Here is a 16,958-nt window from a genome sequence, read left to right as displayed (position 1 = left end):
AGTATTATTGTAACTTTACTTGATACAGCAATTATGCTGTGACGATTCCACCTGAAGACGGAAGCTTGTGTTGCCTCCGAAACGTCGTGATCTATTATTTGATTTCTATTATTACTTATTTTATTGTTTTTTACCTACGTGACTTTACCGAAAAAACCTAAGAGTACAAGCAGCTTCTGTTGTGGTGGATCGAGGGGGCTAAACGGGCGCGGCACGGGCTAGAGAAGAGATGGAGTGATGTGGTACGGGAGGACGTGGAGCTGAGTGGACTTGCCGAAGACCGGTACCAGCGGTGTCAAGATCGGCCTCTGTGGAGGAGGCTCGTGAAGGACGCTGCTGAGCAGTTGGGAGGCAGTCACCCTCCAGCAACAACGGAGGGCGGAGGAGCGACGCTCACAACAACGAGCGGAGCGCCAGGGTGGCTAAAACACAGAAACGGCACCGTAGGAGCCACAGCTGTTGTGTATCATCAGTCATCTCAGTCAGTCGACCCACAGCACCCGCTGGGTCTGTCCCGTGACCTCCTGCACCTAGCCTGGCACAGTGGTGCATCTGCCAGTCATCTCAGTCGACCCACAGCACCTGCTGGGTCTGTCCCGTGACCTCCTGTCAGCGAACCTTCGGCAAGCTTCACGCGATAGCCTCAAAGTGCACCTAGCTTGGCACAGGTGACTCCGCCGCCGCTGAGTGGCGAATGACGGCTGCGTTGTTGGTATCGGTCGGGGAGAGGGAGGGTGAGGGGGGAGGGGCTACAAACAAGGGGGGGGGGGCACGCGCTGCCCAACGCGGTGACGTCAACGTTCCAGAACGTGCCACGGACGTCTGGGCGGGGAGTCAGTGGGGGGGGGGGGTTAAAGTGGGCGGGGTTAATGGTTAAAGTGGGCGGGGAGTTAGGGGGGAAAGGTGGGGGAATCTGGCCAATAGAAGAGCGTGGAGGGCGAAAATGGGCGGGGGAAAGGGGGATATCGGGGCGGGGCTAGCCGAATGACGTCACGGTTCTAGAAACGCGCAGGGCGAGGCGGTGACGCGAGGCAAGAAGACGCAGCCAATAAAGTTATACAAATCTGAAATCACGCACGTGCCGGATTATAAGACGCAGCCAATAAAGTTATACAAATCTGAAATCACGCACGTGCCGGATTATAAGACGCAGCCAATAAAGTTATACAAATCTCGCACGTACCGGATTATAAGACGCAGCCAATATCGTTATACAAATCTGATATCACGCATGTACCGGATTATAAGACGCAGCCAATAAAGTTATACAAATCTGATATCACGCATGTACCGATTATAAGACGCACTGTCTTATATAGTGCACTCGTGTCAATACACTGCTGGATGATGAGGACCTGATTGTACTACCGTACTTGAGCATGCTGGTCACGGCACTAAATTATAAATAATTTTTATATTTTGATTTAAAGCTTTCGTGACTGCAGGGATTCATATTCTTGGTTCTTTCGGTAAAGTCACGTAGAAGGAAAACAATGAAATAATCAAAATATAAAATACAATTCTCACGACGTTTCGACTGCAACACAAGCAATCGTCATCAGGTGTGAAGAAAAAAAACAGCAATACATTTTTGTTGCTGTTTTTATTTTTTCTTGCTGTGTTTATTTTTTAGCAGGGAAGGCTCCAACTGAGCTACGTAGTTTTTTTCCCCAAAAGCGACCTGGCCACGTAAATACGTAAATATTTACGTAAGAGAATATTTACGTAAGTAAAGGGGGAAATATTTACGCAAGTCAGTAAATATTTACGTAAGTCAGTAAATATTTACGTAAGTAAGTCAATATTTTACGCGATCTAACCCAAAACAAAAAACCTTATTAATAAAAAGAAGCCAACTTCGTTGGGTTTATCAAATGTGGCCAGGTCGCTTCTGGGAAAAACACCGAGATTAGATCGCGTAAATCTGTATGCGATCTAACCTCCACCGTGGATGATATTGGTGGCTAAAGCCCACGTGTTATTTTTATCACGTGCAAATACAGGGGGCTTCAACAAATGTCAACACTGAAATGGGACCATCGTTTTTCATGGAATCTTCTCCAGGTGGCGGTCTCCAGAGCCAGAAGTGTTCACATTTGTTTGAAGCAACCTGGATATTAGCAGCCAAATAATCTCAACGCGTGATGTCGATTCTAAATGTGGAGGGGAAAACCGGAGGACCCGGATACAAACAAAATCCACGCGACCACGGGGAGAGAGAGACACGCAAACTGCAAATACACAGCAGCAGCAGGAGTCGTCAGGGTCGGGATGGAACCCACGACCTCCTGTATACCAGGCGAGGTAGTTAACATCTCCTGGTCATCTTGACGCTCGCTGGCTTCAAAGGGTGAAAACACCCACAAAGGATTGACGTTTCAGGCAATGAACCTTCTTCATTGCAGATGGAGGCTCAGTAGGGAGGTAGAGTGGACGATGCGAGTTGGAGTTTGGGGCGGTGATGAGAACGTCTCCCTATGACGTCATCATCACCATGTTCATTCCACTGCTGGATGGACGTCTCCCTATGACGTCATCATCACCATGTTAACTCCACTGCTGGATGGACGTCTCCCTATGACGTCATCATCACCATGTTCACTCCACTGCTGGATGGACGTCTCCCTATGACGTCATCATTACCATGTTCACTCCACTGCTGCATGGATGTCTCCCTATGACGTCATCATAACCATGTTCAATCCACTGCTGTGTGGACGTCTCCCTATGGCGTCACCATCACCATGTTCACTCCACTGCTGGATGTCTCCCTATGACGTCATCATCACCATGTTCACTCCAATGCTGCATGAACGTCTCCCTATGACGTCATCATCATCATGTTCACTCCACTGCTGCATAAACGTCTCCCTATGACGTCATCATCACCATGTTCACTCCACTGCTGAATGGACGTCTCCCTATGACGTCATCATCACCATGTTCACTCCACTGCTGCGTGGACGTCTCCCTATGACGTCATCATCACCATGTTCACTCCACTGCTGAATGGACGTCTCCCTATGACGTCATCATCACCATGTTCACTCCACTGCTGGGTGTCTCCCTATGACGTTATCATCACCATGTTCACTCCACTGCTGCATGTCTCCCTATGACGTCATCATCACCATGTTCACTCCACTGCTGGGTGTCTCCTTATGACGTCATCATCACCATGTTCACTCCACTGCTGGACGTTTCCCTATGACGTCATCACCATGTTCACTCCACTGCTGCGTGCCTCCCTATGACGTCATCATCACCATGTTCACTCTACTACTGTGTGAACGTCTCCCTATGACGTCATCATCACCATGTTCACTCCACTGCTGGGTGTCTCCCTATGACGTCATCTTCACCATGTTCACTCCATTGCTGCATGGATGTCTCCCTATGACGTCATCATCACCATGTTCACTCCATTGCTGCGTGTCTCCCTATGACGTTATCATCACCATGTTCACTCCACTGCTGCGTGAACGTCTCCCTATGACGTCATCATCACCATGTTCACTCCACTGCTGGGTGTCTCCCTATGACGTCATCATCACCATGTTCACTCCACTGCTGGACGTTTCCCTATGACGTCATCACCATGTTCACTCCACTGCTGGGTGTCTCCCTATGACGTCATCATCACCATGTTCACTCCACTGCTGCATGTCTCCCTATGACGTCATCATCACCATGTTCATTCCACTGCTGGGTGTCTCCCTATGACGTCATCATCACCATGTTCACTCCACTGCTGGACGTTTCCCTATGACGTCATCACCATGTTCACTCCACTGCTGCGTGTCTCCCTATGACGTCATCATCACCATGTTCACTCCACTGCTGGACGTTTCCCTATGACGTCATCATCACCATGTTCACTCCACTGCTGGGTGTCTCCCTATGACGTCATCATCACCATGTTCACTCCACTGCTGCATGTCTCCCTATGACGTCATCATCACCATGTTCACTCCACTGCTGCGTGGACGTCTCCCTATGACGTCATCATCACCATGTTCACTCCACTGCTGGATGAACGTCTCCCTATGACGTCATCGTCACCATGTTCACTCCATTGCTGAATCAACGTCTCCCTATGACGTCATCATCACCATGTTCACTCCACTGCTGGATGAACGTCTCCCTATGACGTCATCATCACCATGTTCACTCCACTGCTGCATGTCTCCCTATGACGTCATCGTCACCATGTTCACTCCATTGCTGAATCAACGTCTCCCTATGACGTCATCATCACCATGTTCACTCCACTGCTGGATGTCTCCCTATGACGTCATCATCACCATGTTCACTCCACTGCTGGATGAACGTCTCCATATGACGTCATCATCACCATGTTCACTCCACTGCTGCATGTCTCCCTATGACGTCATCATCACCATGTTCACTCCACTGCTGGATGAACGTCTCCCTATGACGTCATCATCACCATGTTCACTCCACTGCTGCATGTCTCCATATGACGTCATCATCACCATGTTCACTCCACTGCTGCATGTCTCCCTATGACGTCATCATCACCATGTTCACTCCACTGCTGGATGAACGTCTCCCTATGACGTCATCATCACCATGTTCACTCCACTGCTGGATGAACGTCTCCCTATGACGTCATCGTCACCATGTTCACTCCATTGCTGAATCAACGTCTCCCTATGACGTCATCATCACCATGTTCACTCCACTGCTGGATGAACGTCTCCCTATGACGTCATCATCACCATGTTCACTCCACTGCTGCATGTCTCCCTATGACGTCATCGTCACCATGTTCACTCCATTGCTGAATCAACGTCTCCCTATGACGTCATCATCACCATGTTCACTCCACTGCTGGATGTCTCCCTATGACGTCATCATCACCATGTTCACTCCACTGCTGGATGAACGTCTCCATATGACGTCATCATCACCATGTTCACTCCACTGCTGCATGTCTCCCTATGACGTCATCATCACCATGTTCACTCCACTGCTGGATGAACGTCTCCCTATGACGTCATCATCACCATGTTCACTCCACTGCTGCATGTCTCCATATGACGTCATCATCACCATGTTCACTCCACTGCTGCATGTCTCCCTATGACGTCATCATCACCATGTTCACTCCACTGCTGGATGAACGTCTCCCTATGACGTCATCATCACCATGTTCACTCCACTGCTGGATGAACGTCTCCCTATGACGTCATCATCACCATGTTCACTCCACTGCTGCATGTCTCCCTATGACGTCATCATCACCATGTTCACTCCACTGCTGCATGTCTCCCTATGACGTCATCATCACCATGTTCACTCCACTGCTGGATGTCTCCCTATGACGTCATCATCACCATGTTCACTCCACTGCTGGATGAACGTCTCCCTATGACGTCATCATCACCATGTTCACTCCACTGCTGCATGTCTCCCTATGACGTCATCATCACCATGTTCACTCCACTGCTGCATGTCTCCCTATGACGTCATCATCACCATGTTCACTCCACTGCTGCATGTCTCCCTATGACGTCATCATCACCATGTTCACTCCACTGCTGCTGAATGGATCTCCTGTTGCGATGTGGCAACTCTCCGCCCAGTGGCGGCGCTTGGCCACTTCACCGACTCGACTCCGTCGAACCTAGAACGAGCAAATCGATCCGTCACATCAGCAGCGACAACAGCAGCAGCTACAGCAGCAGCAGCGACAGCAGCAGCTACAGCAGCAGCAGCTACAACAGCAGCAGCGACAACAGCAGCAGCTACAACAGCAGCAGCTACAACAGCAGCAGCTACAACAGCAGCAGCGACAACAGCAGCAGCTACAACAGCAGCAGCGACAACAGCAGCAGCGACAACAGCAGCAGCGACAACAGCAGCAGCTACAACAGCAGCAGCGACAACAGCAGCAGCTACAGCAGCAGCAGCGACAGCAGCAGCAGCGACAGCAGCAGCAGCTACAGCAGCAGCAGCTACAGCAGCAGCAGCGACAGCAGCAGCAGCGACAGCAGCAGCAGCAGCTACAACAGCAGCAGCAGCTACAGCGACGTTACTGAGACAAACGCCTCGATCCCCATCACCGAGAGGAGCCGACAAGATGCCGCTCGTGCTGGGCTACTGGGACATCCGCGGGGTGAGAGACGGCGCGGACAGATACTCGGCCACAGTAACGTGGAGTTGCCCCCCCCCCCCAGTCGGCGCTCTTGGAGGAGGAGGAGTCTGTCTTCTCTCCTGCCTCGTGATGGCCCGTCGTCTTACTGGCGAAACGTCGTACTCGGAGTGGGAATGTTGTGGCCTGGCCCTGCAACAACACAACAGCGGTGTGGTGCAGAGGTCGGCCACAACTTTTACAACCAATCAACTTCAAGGACAGCGCATCCATGATCAGAGTTGTGTTTTTTGTTTGCAATCCGACCGCAGGTATTGTGGTCAATGCAAACACGACTCCTTGTAAAAAGGTGTCAGTTTTGTTGCCAGATAGAAGGGTAAAAAACAATTATCAGTTGAACTCGCTACGAGCGTACTGTAGAGTAGTACATGCTTTGCGTCTCTGCACTGGGTTTAGCTGGCAGTTCTCGCATGGGGTGGATTGGCTTCATTCAGCAGCGGATCGACTGACCATGGCTGTTGATTTCTCCGCCGTGAATTTCCACGCCATGAGCCACTTTGTTGAGCTTCAACTGCGATGTCCAACACGTTGATGCCTCGGAGGGCTTTGCCTGCTAGGATTGGGGATGGTCTAGTTGCGACTTGTGTGTGTTTGGCTGATGTATCATGCTCGTTGTTTTTTTCGGTAAAGTCACACACATAGGTAAAAAATGTAATAAATGGAAACAACTAAATGAAATCACGACGTTTCGGGCACAACACAAGCGTCATTCTTCAGGGACAACGTTTAATTTGGTTGTTTTCACCATTGGAACCTCATTTGCAATTAAAAAAAATGATAATTGGTTTTTTACCCTTCTATCTGGTTGGACCAGATGGCGTCATCTGGTCCAAGCCATGTGAGACTAGGCTCTAAGGAAAGCTGTCTCGGGTGTGGACCAATCAACTTCAAGGACAGTGCATACATTATCAGAGTTATGTTTTTTGTTTGCATTATGACTGCAGGTATTGTGGTCTATGCAAACATGACTCCTCGTAAAAAATTGGAAGTTTTCATTTATTTAATTTATTGTTTCGCCCACGTGACTTTACCGAAAAAAAAACAAAGGTGCATGAATCCTTGCAATCACGAAAGTTCAACTCTCCAATTGGTTTCTCATGGTCCACGTTTTGCTCACCCCGAGCTGTGAATGCTCCTGATGCGTGTGGCATTCTCCTTGTGCCGGTCCCCTTATCAGAGCGTGTTTGTTCACCACAACTACGGCGGTCCGTAGGTCAATCACTTTCAACGACAATGCACACATCGCTATCAGAGCCATGCTGGTTGCTTGCATGTGCAGAGATTTGGTTCCTTGCGAAAGCTTTTATCTATCTGGGTGTTTGGACATCTTGACACAATCTCCTGTTTCATCGCCGTAAAGCCCAGGGGGTGGGGAAAGTCCGACAAGGCCCGCGAAATCATTTGGCAGTTCCAGCCATCACATTAGGGGCGAGTTAATGAAATGTTTGACCAAATATAACAACGGGCTAATTGTTAAGTTGATAATGTTGTACGGCCCGCGAATGATGTTATCAGTGTCCAAATGGCCCTTGGCAGAGAAAAGCTTCCCCAGGGTACGCGCCGATTACTCTGTTTCATACTTGGCACCATCCGCGTGCCTTCTCTTGTACTCTGCACTCCAATCATCGTGCCTTCGTTGTCGTTACTTGCGATACCCCGTGCCCCCCCTTTCTGGACATCTGCGAGTAAAAGAGCTTGATGGCTTATCGGATTCCTCCCCGCGGTCCAAATAGTTTCCTGTTCTGTTGGTTTGCGCCGCCTCTGGCTCTACTGGCGCCTTGGTTCGCGTGCGGATCGGTGAGGTCGGTGGCCTGGAGAACATTGCACGTCGGGAGGCCGATGCTGCCCCCACCCCTCCCCTCCCCTCCCCCCGCGGGTCAAAAGTTCACGCGGTCCCAAGTGCGAGTTTCGTTGCGCCACCGTCTCCGCACGGTTGCGCAACAGGTCTGGCGTGGAAGGGGACCTGGCACGAGAGTTCGCGTCTCTTCGTATGTTGCCCCCCCCCCACCTCGTGCTCTCTCACACCTCCCATTAGCACGGGGGCCACGGTGGCCAGGAGATGTTAACTACCTCGCCTGGTGTAGAGGTCGTGGATTCGATCTCGACCTTGACGCCTGCTGCTGTATGATTGGAGTTTTCTTCTCTTTCTCTTTCTCATCATCATCATCATGGCGGCTATGAGATGTTGATGATGGGTGATGTTAATGAAGGGTGATGTTGATGATGGGCGATGTTGATGATTGATGGTGATAGTGATGGTGATGTTGTTGATGATGATGATGTTGATGTTGACTGATGGTGAAGTTGATGATGGGTGATGTTGATGTTGATGATGGGTGATGTTGATGATGGGCGATGTTGATGATTGATGGTGATAGTGATGTTGTTGTTGGTGATGTTGATGATGGTGATGTTGATGATGGTGATGTTGCTGATGGTGATGTTGATGATTGATGGTGATAGTGATGTTGTTGATGGTGATGTTGATGATGGTGATGTTGATGATGATGTTGATGTTGACTGATGTTGATGTTGCTGTTGTGCAGTTGGCGCACGCCATCCGCCTCTTACTGGAGTACGTCGGTGAAGAGTGGGAAGACAAACTCTACGTGGTTGGAGACGGTGAGACGGAAACAGACGGAGAGACACGGAGACACACGAAGACACATGGAGACACATGGAGACACGGGAGAGAAGGAGACACAGATGGAGAGACACGGGAGACACGGAGACACACGGAGACACATATGGAGACACACGGAGACACGGGAGAGAAGGAGACACAGATGGAGAGACACGGGAGACACGGAGACACACGGAGACACATATGGAGACACACGGAGACACGGGAGAGAAGGAGACACAGATGGAGAGACAGAGGAGACACGGAGACACACGGAAGACACGGAGACACATAAGGAGAGACACGGAGACACGGGAGAGGAGACACAGATGGAGAGACACGTAGACACGACAGAGACACGGAGAGAGCCTCCCCCATCTGCCGCTGTGATGGCGTTGAGCCCCGCAAGGGGGAACAGCCGATTGGAATTGGCCTTCCAACCCCATGGGCAAGACTGTCGGGGCAAGCGCTGTTAGCGAGTAGCAGCATCTCGTGAAGGCCGGCACGGCACACGAGGGGGTGGGTGGCCAACACCACGCCCGGCCGCCTTTGTCTCCCTAGTGGCGATGTTTACACACCGCACCAGGTACTATTTTAGGCGGAGTCGACCTAGGGGAGGCCCATGAGCGGTTCAGATAATCGTCACTGGTGTTGGCCGTGAGCAGGAATCGAACTCGGGTTGCCGGGTTCGTAGTGCAGCGCGCTAACCGCTACACCGCCACTCCGCACACACACACATGCACAGACACACATACACACACGTACATACATACACACACGTACACATACGTACACATGCACACACGTACACACACACACGTACACACACACACGTACACATACACACATACACACGTACGCACGCACACATGCACACACGTACACACACGTACACACACACACGTACACCCACGTACACACACACACACGTACACACACACACACGTACACACAGACTCTAACCCTGGACTCTGCCTCCACCCCCATCTCCCCCCACAGCTCCGGGCTACGACAGGAAAGCCTGGCTGGAGCAGAAACACAAACTAGGCCTGGACTTCCCCAACGTAAGTTGTGTCAACATCAACATCGACAACATCAACATCGTCAACATCGACATCGTCAACATCAATATCAACATCGTCAACATCACTACCAGTGTCAACATCACAACCAGTGTCAACATCAACATCATCAACATCACAACCAGTGTCACCATCAACATCAACATCGTCAACATCACAGCCAGTGTCACCATCAACATCATCAACACCACAACCAGTGTCACCATCACTACCAGTGTCACCATCGCCATCATCTTCACCACCATCATCACTACCAATATCAGTGTCTATCTGGCAACAAAACTGACACCTTTTTTACAAGGAGTCATGTTTGCATAGACCACAATACCTGCAGCAATAATGCAAACAAAAAACATAACTCTGATAATGATATGCACTGTCCTTGAAGTTGATTGGTCCACACCCGAGACAGCTTTCCTTAGAGCCTAGTCTCACATGGGTTGGACCAGATGACGCCTTTTGGCGTCTGGGCAAAGTCCCATCGGTGAGCTCCGGCAGGCAAGGCTGCATTGGCTGGGTCATGTAGCCCGCATGCCCAGCCACCACATGCCTAAACAGCTTTTGTTCGGCCGGATAGAGGTGGCTAAATGGGCGCGGCACGGGCTAGAGAAGAGATGGAGTGATGTGGTACAGGAGAACGTGGAGCTGAGTGGACTTGCCGATGACTGGTACCAGCGGTGTCAAGATCGGCCTCAGTGGAGGAGGCTCGTGAAGGACGCTACTGGGCAGTTGGAGGCAGTCGCCCTCCAACAACAACGGAGGGTGGAGGAGCGACGCTCACAACAACGAGCGGAGCGCCGGGTGGCTAAAGCACAGCAAGTTGGCACAGTAGGGGGCACAGGTGGTGCATCAGCCAGTCATCTCGGTCATCTCAGGCAGTCGACTCACGGCACCTGGGTCTGCCCCATGACCTCCTGCCAGCGGGCGTTCGACACTTCACGTGGCCTCGAGGTGCACATGGCCTGGCACAAGCGTCGTGGTGACGTCATCGTCACTTAGTGGCGAATGGCGGTTGTTGTTGTGTGTGTATATACGTGTGTATGTGCATCTGTGTGTGTTCCCAGCTGCCCTATCTGCTGGATGGAGACGTGAAGTTGACTCAGAGCAACGCCATCTTGAGATACATCGCTCGCAAACACGGCCTGGGTACGCAGACTGGTGGTGGTGGTGGAGGTGGAGGACGAGGTGGTGGTGGCAGTGGTGGTGGCGGAGGTGGTGGCGGTGGTGATGGCGGAGGTGGTGGTAGAGGTGGAGGTGGTGGAGGAGGTGGTGGTTTTGGAGGTAGTGGTGGTGGTGGTGGAGGTGGTGGTGGAGGTGGTGATGGTCGTGGTGGTGGAGGAGGTGGTGGTGGTGGTGGTGGAGGAGGTGGTGGTGGTGGAGGTGGTGGTGGTGGTGGAGGAGGTGGTGGTGGTGCTGGAGGAGGTGGTGGTGGTGGCAGTGGCGGAGGTCGTGGTGGCGGTGGTGGTGGTGACAATGTGCTGCTGATGATGATGATGTTGTTGCTGATGTTGCTGCTGATGATGATGATACTGCTGCTGATGATGATGTTGCTGCTGATGATGATGTTGCAGTTGGACAGACGGAGAAGCAGCAAGCCATGGTGGACATGCTGGAGAACGAGGCGATGGACATCCGCATGCCCTTAGTCTACTTGTGCTACGGACCCGACTTTGTGAGTCCCTGCCACCATCACCACCACCATCATCATCATCACTGTCCCCCACCCCGTGTCCCCCGTGTGTCTCTACCCCCCATCTCCCCTCTGTGTCTCTACCCCCCAGTGTCCCTGTGTCTCTACCCCCAGTGGCCCTGTGATGATGATGCATCAACATCATCATCATCATCGTCGTCGTCGTCGCTTCCATCACTCCCAGACATCGTTGCGTGCGTGCGTGTCTCTGTAGAGGGGAGCGGTGGCGCCGCGGTTAGAGCGGCGCGCTGCGCTACGAGCCCCACGGTTGCCTGAGTTTGAATCCCGCTCACGGCCAATGGCAGGTGGCGGAGAACGTCCGATTACACGTCCGGGCCTCCCCTAGGTCGACTCGGCCTTAAATCAGTACCTGGCGCGTTGTGCCGTAAACATCGCCACCGGGGAGACAAAGGCGGCCGGGCGTGGTACCAGCCCCCCCCCCCCCCGCCGATTGTGTAGGTGCTGCTGCTCCTCGACTACAGCACTTTGCCCCGGCCTTCTGTGTGGGCTACCCGGGGGACCTTTAGCTGTGTCTGCGTCTCCGTGCCCCCAGGCCAAGAACCGGCCCGGCTTCCTGGAGTCGGTGCCGCCCAAGATGCAAGCCCTGAGCACCTTCCTGGGAGACAAGAAGTGGTTCACCGGGGACAAGGTGACGCAGCAGCAGCGCCGGCACCACCAGTAGCACCACCAGCAGCAGTAGCACCAGCAGTAGCACCAGCGCCGGCACCACCACCAGCAGCAAGATCTCCATTATCGGCATCATTGGCATTATCAGCAACATAATTTCAGTGGCACTTCAGTGTGTTGATGTGGCGCCGCGTGTTGATGTGGTGACGGCGCGTGTGTGACGCCGCGTGTTGATGTGACGCCGCGTGTTGATGTGGTGGCGTGTTGATGTGACGCAGCTCACCTACGTGGACCTGGTGCTGTACGACGTGCTGGATCAACACCGGCTGTTCGAGCCGAGCCTCCTGCTGCCTCACCCCAACCTGGGCCAATTCCTCCAGCGCGTCGAGGTGACGACACACGGGGGGGAGGGGGGTGGAGATGATGGGGGGGGGGGGACACGGGGACATGGGGGGGGGGGGGACACGGGGACATGGGGGGGGGGAGACACGGGGACATGGGGGGTTGGCTACATACATAAGTTCAACACATACGTGTACATCCATCGTCACTGGGGAGACAAAGGTGGCCGGGCAAAGTCCCGCCCACTCGCCCCCTTAGTGCCACGGTGCCGGCCTTCGTAGGTGCTGCTGCCACTTGCTAACACCACCTGCCCCACCTGTCTGAAGGCCAGACGTGTGATCTCTGTCTTCTCTTGATAGATTTGCGCGATCTCTAAGTGACCTTTGTCTTTGCCTCTAGGTCCTGGACAAGATCGCCGCCTTCATGAAGTCGAGCCGCTTCATCAAATCGCCCATCAACAACCGCATGGCATCATGGGGGAACAAAAAGGAATGAGCCAATCAGGAGGCCCCGCGCAAGGATCTCTCCACCGCCGTAGCCAATCACAAGTCGGCAGGGCTTAATGGCCATCATGAGACCTCCTTTGCCAGTAGCAAAATGTAATAATCGGTTTTTTACCCTTTTTTTCTGGCAACAAAACTGACACCTTTTTACAAGGAATCATGTTTACATTCACCACAATACTTGCAGCAGTCAAAATGCAAACAAAAAACGCACTCACTTTGACTGCTGCAGGTATTGTGGTGAATGCAAACATGATTCCTTGTAAAAAGGTGTCAGTTTTGTTGCCAGAAAAAAAGGGTCAAAAACCTATTAGCTTAATTACCCATATGGTCCGAAATTAACAAATAGATTGCAGTCATCGATACGATACAGAGCCCTCATCTCTCGAGGGCGGCCCTAGCCAGGCTCATCGTTATGGTCTGTGTGCGTGACCCTTCACAAGAAGCGGTCACGGTGATGGACGCACACACACGGTGTCCTGTTGTGTAGTTCAACCCCGAGTGAGTTGGTGGTCACTGCCCTAGCGAGGCAGTGATGATGCCGCTGTTGTTGGTGGTGGTGTTGTTGGTGGTGTTGTTGGTGGTGTTTTTGGTGGTGTTGGTGATGTTGGTGGTGTTGGTGGTGGTGTTGGTGGTGTTGGTGATGGTGTTGGTGGTGGTGTTGGTGGTGGTGTTGGTGGTGGTGTTGGTGGTGTTGGTGGTGGTGTTGGTGGTGGTGTTGGTGGTGGTGTTGGTGTCCGTAGCAGATAACTGGGCCTGGAGCGGTGGTGTAGCGGTTAGCGCTACGCTGCGCTACGAACCCGGTGACCCGAGTTCGATTCCCGCTCACGGCCAACACCAGCGACGATTATCTGAACCAGTCCTGGGCCTCCCCTAGGTCGATTCAGCCTCAATTGAGTACCTGGCGCGGTGTGTAAAAACATTGCAACTTGGGAGACAAGCGGCCGGCCTTCAGAGGCGCTCGCTAACACAAACCCTTCAACCCCTTATCAGTGCCCCACTCATTACAGACCAACTCAGACCTTATTAGCACCCCGTGCCCCTTAGAATCTCAACGTTCATCCTACAAACCCCATCACAAGGGAGAAACACAAATAGACAACAAATAAAATAAACTGCCTGTATTGAAACGGCTGTATGCCATATGGACCTGCAAAGTGAATTTCCCTGTACAAGAATACGGGAAACCGTACGAGTTGACGGGTTTGGTAACAGCACTTGCCCCAACAGTCTGCCGAGGCTTTGCTGGGGAATCTTTGTCTTTGTGGCAGACAACTGGCTTAATAAAGACGGCGGCAGGACCGAGTGTGCTGGTGTCCATGTGGTGGTCATCGTCCTGCGTGGCCGGATAGCGGGAGACGACACGGGCTGGAGAAGAGATGGAGTGATGTGGTACAGGAGGACGTGGAGCTGAGTGGACTTGCCTATGACTGGTACCAGCGGTGTCAAGATCGGCCTCTGTGGAGGAGGCTCGTGAAGGACGCTACTGGGCAGTTGGAGGCAGTCGCCCTCCAACAACAACGGAGGGCAGAGGAGCGACGCTCACAACAACGAGCGGAGCGCCGGGTGGCTAAAACAGCGAGTTGGCACAGTAGGGGGCACAGGTGGTGTGTATCTGCCAGTCATCTAAGTCAACTCATGTCACCACCTGGGTCTGTCCCGTGACCTGCACCTAGCCTGGCACAGCGGTGCATCTGCCAGTCATCTAAGTCAACTCATGTCACCACCTGGGTCTGTCCCGTGACCTCCTGCACCTAGCCTGGCACAGTTGTGCATCTGCCAGTCATCTCAGTCAACCCATGGCACCTGCTGTGTCTGTCCCGTGACCTCCTGCACCTAGCCTGGCACAGTGGTGCATCTGCCAGTCATCTCAGTCGACCCACAGCACCCGCTGGGTCTGTCCCGTGACCTCCTGTCAGCGAACCTTCGACAAGCTTCACGCGATAGCCTCAAAGTGCACCTAGCCTGGCACAGGCACTCGCAGTGACGCCGCTGAGTGGCGAATGACGGCTGCGTTGTTGGTATTGGTCGAGGAGAGGGAGGGTGAGGGGGGAGGGGCTACAAACAAGGGGGGGGCACGCGCTGCCCAACGCGGTGACGTCAACGTTCCAGAACGTGCCACGGACGTCTGGGCCGGGGAGTCACGGGGGTGGCGGCAGGAGGGCGGTTGGTGACGTCACGCAGCCCCGTGGCCAATAGGAACGTGACGCTTCAGAGGTTCGCCCCGATTCTTGAGAGTCGATCCTGAACCGATTACTTCGATTCATTGATTTTTTTCTCTCTCTCTTTACCGATTCAGCGGTCACTACGAGAGATTCGATTCTGGAATCGAAATGAGAACACCTGCAGCCTTTGTGTGGATGGTGATGGAATCATGGAAACCCATAGAGACCCATAGACCCATAGAGACCCATAGAGATCCATAGAGACCCGCAGAGATCTATAGAGACCCATGGAGATCCTTGGAGATGCATAGAGATCCATGGAGATGCATAGAGACCCATAGAGATTCATGGAGATGCATAGAGACCCATAGAGATTCATGGAGATCATAGAGATCCATAGAGACCCATGGAGACCTATAGAGATCCATGGAGACCCATAGAGATCCATAGAGATCCACAGAGACCCATAGAGATCCAAGGACATCCATAGAGACCCATAGAGACCCATAGAGATCCATGAGACGCATAGAGACCCATAGAGACCCATGGAGATGCACAGAGACCCATAGAGGCCCATAGATATCCAGAGACGCATAGAGACCCATGGAGGCCCATAGAGACCCATAGAGACCCATAGAAACCCATAGAGGCCCATAGATATCCAGAGACGCATAGAGACCCATGGAGGCCCATAGAGACCCATAGAAACCCATAGGGGCCCATAGATATCCAGAGACGCATAGAGACCCATGGAGGCCCATAGAGACCCATGGAGATGCACAGAGACCCATAGAGGCCCATAGATATCCAGAGACGCATAGAGACCCATGGAGGCCCATAGAGACCCATAGAGACCCATAGAAACCCATAGAGGCCTATAGATATCCAGAGATGCATAGAGATCCATGGAGGCCCATAGAGACCCATAGAGACCCATAGAAACCCATAGAGGCCCATAGATATCCAGAGACGCATAGAGACCCATGGAGGCCCATAGAGACCCATAGAGACCCATAGAAACCGAAAGAGGCCCATAGATATCCAGAGACGCATAGAGACCCATGGAAGCCCATAGAGACCCATAGAGACCCATAGAAACCCATAGAGGCCTATAGATATCCAGAGATGCATAGAGACCCATGGAGGCCCATAGAGACCCATAGAGACCCATAGAAACCCATAGAGGCCCATAGATATCCAGAGACGCATAGAGACCCATGGAGGCCCATAGAGACCCATAGAGACCCATAGAAACCCATAGAGGCCCATAGATATCCAGAGACGCATAGAGACCCATGGAGGCCCATAGAGACCCATGGAGATGACACTGCGAGAGAGAAGCCACGTGGAGTAGAGAACAACACGCAGGGCTAGAGGAGACATCACCACCACCACCACCTTCATCCAGCAGTGCAGAGACCACGCTCACGAGGATAGTCGTCACGGTTCCTATGATCGCTGTTTCATTGCTTTCAATCTTTCATGGCTTTATTTTGGTGATTTCGAAAAGTGTATTGGTTTAGCCATGTTTGTTTGTTGTAGTACAGAGTTAGACTGATGGCCTTAATCTAAGTTGTCTTGTGGTTGTTGTTGTTTGACTTGCATCCCACTGGGATTTTTGCACACAGCGTTGGTGTACGGTGATTTTTTTCTGCAATATTTTGCTGTCTTTTTTCGGATTTTCTGTTTGCACTCAGTCACATATTGACTTTAAGATGTTTTTTGTTCATGTTTTTGTTTGTTGCGGT

At 52.3% G+C, this 16,958-nt stretch overlaps 1 protein-coding gene across 1 annotated transcript; it reads left to right on the top strand.

Moving 5' to 3' along the window:
* The first annotated feature begins 5,862 nt into the window (after positions 1 to 5,862).
* On the top strand, positions 5,863 to 14,317 carry LOC144952562 (glutathione S-transferase Mu 1-like). The gene is made up of 8 exons (XM_078883025.1): positions 5,863 to 6,142; positions 8,725 to 8,800; positions 9,801 to 9,865; positions 10,948 to 11,029; positions 11,455 to 11,555; positions 12,127 to 12,222; positions 12,479 to 12,589; positions 12,942 to 14,317. Exons 1-8 carry the CDS (start codon positions 6,107 to 6,109, stop codon positions 13,035 to 13,037), a joined length of 663 nt encoding a protein of 220 aa, XP_078739151.1. The 5' UTR covers positions 5,863 to 6,106; the 3' UTR covers positions 13,038 to 14,317.
* Positions 14,318 to 16,958: the final 2,641 nt, after the last annotated feature.

This window comes from Lampetra fluviatilis, chromosome 68, assembly GCF_964198595.1.
Source record: "Lampetra fluviatilis chromosome 68, kcLamFluv1.1, whole genome shotgun sequence".
NCBI classification, from domain to species: Eukaryota; Metazoa; Chordata; class Hyperoartia; order Petromyzontiformes; family Petromyzontidae; genus Lampetra; species Lampetra fluviatilis.
This window is presented reverse-complemented; position numbering and strand designations above follow the sequence as displayed.